The following is a 5469-nucleotide window of genomic DNA, read 5'->3' as shown; positions in this document are numbered from 1 at the left end:
CAAAGCTTTTTATGAATTATTATTAGTCATCAATTCATTTAGTAGAATACAAAAACTAAAAAGATAGTAACAAGAAACTTATCTTATGTTTATTATTTATTTCACCAAGAAACCATTTGGTAATTGAAGCTTTCCATGCATGTTTCAAAAGTCAAATTTGTCAAATTTGCCAATATTTTCCTTATATCTTCCTCAATGAAATATGAATTTCATATAATTACCTTTAAATTGTTAAAAAAATAAATAAATAATAGAAATGGTAAAACAAATTTTTGATTTTGAAACGTGAAAAACATATTTTTAAAAGCAATTATGCTTTTATAATATAACAAAATCGCAAAACTCTCCAAGTAGAAATAAGAAAAATAATTATATGAAAAATTTTATTTATAATGAATAAACAAATATAAATTTTTATTCAAATGACTATGATCATTTGTATAATTATGATTTTATGAATAATTATTTATTTATATTCAAATAATTATAACCATTTATCATATATTAATTATTTGAAATATAAATAAAATTAATATAAAAATTAATCTATTCGCCAATTATCAAACTTTTTTACCTTAACGTGAGATGCATCACCTTTGAAAACCCATCAATGTTGACATTACAATAGGTAAATGAAGATCGTATATGTTGTCCCCATGGAATGAACACTAAGCTTCTTTTACGCGTTTCAAGGCATTTATCTGCGTCTCCATCTTGAAATGGCTCCCTTACTCCTGAACAAATCAGTTTCCTGTTCTTCACTGCTCCAACTTTGTCTACCATAATGAAATGTCATTCACAAAAAACAAGCAAGGTTCATATATAAATATCTCAAAGGCAAAATTAAATCAGCCTGAATATTTTGTCATTTCAAACATATAAATCGTATCACAAAATATAAAATGAAAATAATACAATTTAAAATCGGAGTGCAATTTCACAGCCTTAAAGATAAGTCAAGCTGACTAAACTCCTCCTGAACATTTTCAGGCCTGTATCCCTTGGACCAAGAACCAATCCCTTCTCTAGAACCATAGTTCATGTCTCTCCTTGCATAGCTCATTTCTCCAGCAAACCTACCAGCTCGACCTTGTTGTTCAAACGGGGCGATTGGTGACTGCATACGTTGAGCAGGGCTCGAACCACTGATACTGGATCCTGAGTGGGAATACGATCCCCCATGTGTGCGGACAGCTGAGCTTAGCTCTCTGCTTTTCTTGGCAAGAGTTCGTTCTAGTTTGTGGGCGTTTTGGTGGCCTCCAAGTGCTTGTGAACTATAGAACTTTCTTCTGCAATAGTTACAGGAGAAAATTCGAGGTTCAGCCGGACTGTGAGGCGATGAGGAAGAAGATGATTCAAGGGCAAGCTCTAGGTTAAGTTGATTGTTGGGTTGGCTTAGACGAAGAGAAGTATTAGGCTGATAATCCATTATATGAGAGAGAAAACTGGAAGTTCTCAAGCTATAATAAAGGCAAGGAGATGAGCTTAATGCGATCGAAAAAGAATGAAAATGATGATTCAATGGTAGGAGGAGGGAGATCGAGAAGGCTAATAGCTCAAAGAGAAGCTAGAGAAAGGAGAAGGTTATAGGCAAATCAAAGTAGTCTATGGAAGGTAAAAGTGAAGGTAGGGGATAGATGTAAAGCAGTTTGAAAGAGTATGCCTAACATTATATGAGGTGCAAAGGTTCACTGTTCCTGCAACTACAAATAGTAATAAGAGTAAAAAAAAAAAGAAGGCCTACGGACAGAGAGAGAGAGAAAAATAGTTATGTGCAAATATCAGTGGGGAATCGTAGGGTTGTCTCCTCCATTAGTGGCAGCATTCTAATCCTTTGTGGTCCACGGAAAAAATTTTCAGAGCATTTCCCCTGTATATTCACAAACAAATAAAAATTAGAATAAAAAAAGAATTCAAAGCAGTTAATTTTAATTATAATCATCCATTTTTAAAATTTCACTTATATTGAAAAACTCGTGAATCTGTAAAATTTGGCGATCTAATCATTTTTCCAATCTCACTCGTTTCGATCTCTCTCTCTCTCTCTCTCTCTCCTTTAATTGGTAATCCGGTTCAGATGATGCACTAATCAACTTGCCAATATAGGTACTAAATTATAAGCAAGATAAACTGCCATGACTAGACTAAACATGCAACATGAAAACAGACACAGTTTTGACATTTGCCGCTAGATTATCCTATGGTGCACTGAACAACAATACAATATTAGACATAGTCTCACTACAGTGAACCCATTGGTGCTAATTGGTACAACTCTTTGATCAATTAATGTTCCTATAGAACATGTCTTAATGGTCAGATGTCTGACCAGCCGAGGGGACATTAAAATCCAGTCAACTTCTAGGCAATGAGATCAGTTCATCGCTTACCTCATTCTTTAATTCGATCTCTTCTTTCTCAATTGTCCAAATTCAAAGTTCAGATATATGTGAACAAATTTCATGACATCAATAACGAGAAAGAGACAAGTAACAGCACTTTTGAGCCTAAGAAAGTGGGAGAGAAAAAAAAAAAAAAAAAGGAAAAAACTCCCCCACTTAATTTGGTGAAATCCCTATCTTTTGTTTATTCATATATAGGAAGAAATTATTAATTATGTGAGACACCAACGATGGAAATTCACATTGATGCAAAAAAAAAAAAAAAAAAAAAGAAGAAGAAAGAAAAACAGTTAATCTCTTTGGGAGTGTGATGTATCCGTCTCTAGGCAAATTCTACTAATTATGAAAGACATCAAAAGAAATTCTTCTTATCAGGAACAAGATTGAGAGGAAGTTTTTAAATAAAATTTGTTAAATTCTTTTATTAAAAATAAAAAATGTTGATAAAAATTTTAAATCAATAAATTAATAGAATTTAATGAGAATATTGAAATATATAAAAATAATTATTAAAAATTGACTATATTTATTCACTCATAAATATTTTTTCAAAACTTTAGTAAAAATAAGTATATAAAAATATATAAAAAATTTTTCAAAATTTTTAAATTTTGCATACTTAATTATATAACAAAATCTTTTAATTTTTTATTTAAATTTTTATTTAGTTATTTTTAATAAAAAATATTATAATCAATTTTACTTAAAAAATTTCATCTAACTCTTTTCTATTCCTCTGAACAAAACTTAAATAAATTTTTTAAAATAAAATTTATGAAATTTTTTTATTAAAAATAATCCAATAAAAACGTGAAGTCGACATAAAACAACTTCATCAAGTTAGCTTTGTTGTTCATTTTCATGATCATAGCCTCGGCATCTATCGTTTAGAGTCCAAGCCAGAAAGGCAACGGAAAAAGTTTTTGCGGAATGAATGGAGCAGATTGATGGTTTGTAACTGTCCACAATACCTTTGTTTGGTACCCCCACAGTTATTCTGCATGTATGCCAACATTTCAAAGTTTTTGAGTACAAGCTCTTGTACCTTACATCACATCTTATTTGAATTATGAATCCATCTCTCCCTGTCTCTTTCTCTCATCAGTCTAATCTCTTAATTTTTGACATAACTGAAACTGAGACAAGCACATGGGGTATGGGAATTAAAACTGTAGAAAAGCAGACAAAACAAATCCAGTATGTTCTTTCAAACAGGTAATAAGCTTTTAAAAATAAGTTCCCAAAAAGCAATGCCTAGAATAAATTTATTATAACATAGTATTTATTAGACCATGATTGTGGGATCATAATCCTGCAGGTCGGCTATGATTGTGCTGAGCTTTGTCTATTAATCACAGACACAACACATACCAAGAAGACTACATACTCTTCTCAGCAAGATCGTCTAATCATAAAGATTCCCAAGCGCTCTAGGAACATTAATTCCTTTGTAAAAACATACTACTATATATTATTTAATTGTTGTTATTATGAAATAATCAGCTGCTAAGTTCATGTTCTCCTTTGTACTTTAACAACCCACAAGACATAGAATCATGAACTTCAACCCCTCTTGATACCTAAATATTTCGTGTATTAATGACTTTTCTTCGAAGTTTCCCTGAGTTAGTTATTTGGAAGACAATAAAATTATTGCAATATACTCTTACATTATTAAATTCACTCAATAATTAGTGGATGACCCAAAATTTGGCAGCAAGATAAGAAAGAAGACAGAGGTATGATATCATCGACATTCTTTTATTAATTTATCTGAAGAAAACAATGAAAAAAGCATTCGCTCAATTCAAGCAAAATAGAGAGAGAGACTCACATGGGAAAATGCGAGGTTTAGGTGATTGCAGTGATGAGAGTCATATAGTCGGGTGCCCCTGCTTTTGCCTACAAGAAAAATAGATAAATGGGAAATGATCCTAAGAAGAAACTGAGATAGAAATGGTGGTGGGCATGTTTTTGTTTTAACAAACATTGAAAGGTTATGGGACGAACTCACTGTGAATACTCCTGGTTCTCTTTTCTGGCTACACGTGCACAATGACTTCCACTGTTCTTTTTTTTTTTTTTTTAATTTGAGAAATGAAATTTGGCATCCAAATTCTCAACCTTTTATTAAGGATATATACACTAAACATTCCAATATAATGATTAGCATTATTCTTTGCTCGTCAACGTGTTATCTTTATCATGTCTTCCCCTATTTTCATGTTATATGGTTGTAGTGAAACCATCAATGTGCCAAAGAGATATATATCATCATAAACCTCATCTCTTCAAGTGGCTGTGTGTGCGTGCCTGATGTTGAAGCTAAGCTTTTGTAAATTTCGTTTTCATGCAAGCTACTTTATAGATTTTAGTCGTGCCGCTTGGCTGCCATGAGTTATGTTTGTTACAAAGCTACCACGAATTTTAAGATTAGGGTCACGTTTGAAACCAACTTTTTCCCCCACACTTTGTGCACTTTATGGGTGTTTTCTGTTTCGGTTTTGGACCCATTATCAAACATGCCATTGTGTTTGGCTGCAAGATTATCTATACCCTAGTCCGGTACTGGATTGAAACTTCCAAATCTTTTATGATTTTTTGGTCGAAAGCCCCTATATCTCTTTTGTCCTTTTTATTTGAAGAAGAGGCGTTTCGAATTGCTGAACCAAAAGCTCGGGTAATGTTCTTTGTATGCGATATAAACGTATAATATGTAATATCTATGGATGTGTATTTTCGTAAATACCCTATTTTATTTGAAATATTTTTATATTATTGAATATCGAATTACATTTTACTATTAAATTTTAAAAATCATTTTTAAATCCAAATTTAAAGGTTCAGAGAGTTTTTTTTAGTTATTCATTTTATTTTATATTTCATTCTCTTTATTTTTATTTTTATTTTATTTGATCAAAAAGTCAAAAGTAAAAGAAGGAAAAAAGCAAAAAGAAAAAAATGTGGAAAATTTTTACAAATTAATTTTTTTTAGATTGTACTTGTATTTGAAATTAATTGATGAATTTATTTGATAATTTTTGGGAATCAAATTTGTAAAAAAAAA

General features: G+C 31.1%; 1 protein-coding gene across 1 annotated transcript; it reads right to left on the bottom strand.

The window, feature by feature from the left end:
- Positions 1–836: 836 nt before the first annotated feature.
- Positions 837–4500, bottom strand: LOC111286658 (zinc finger protein 7). The gene is made up of 3 exons (XM_022876743.2): positions 4417–4500; positions 4237–4304; positions 837–1870 (listed from the first exon to the last, which is right to left on the bottom strand). The coding sequence occupies exon 3, from the start codon at positions 1427–1429 to the stop codon at positions 938–940; it is 492 nt and encodes a 163-aa protein (XP_022732478.1). The 5' UTR covers positions 1430–1870; positions 4237–4304; positions 4417–4500; the 3' UTR covers positions 837–937.
- Between the last annotated feature and the right edge of the window lie 969 nt (positions 4501–5469).

The sequence above is a fragment of the Durio zibethinus genome, chromosome 6, assembly GCF_047325235.1.
Source record: "Durio zibethinus cultivar Kanyao isolate XHJ-2024 chromosome 6, ASM4732523v1, whole genome shotgun sequence".
NCBI lineage: Eukaryota > Viridiplantae > Streptophyta > Magnoliopsida > Malvales > Malvaceae > Durio > Durio zibethinus.
Note: the sequence above shows the minus strand (reverse complement) of the source record. Positions and strands in the feature narration are given on the sequence as shown.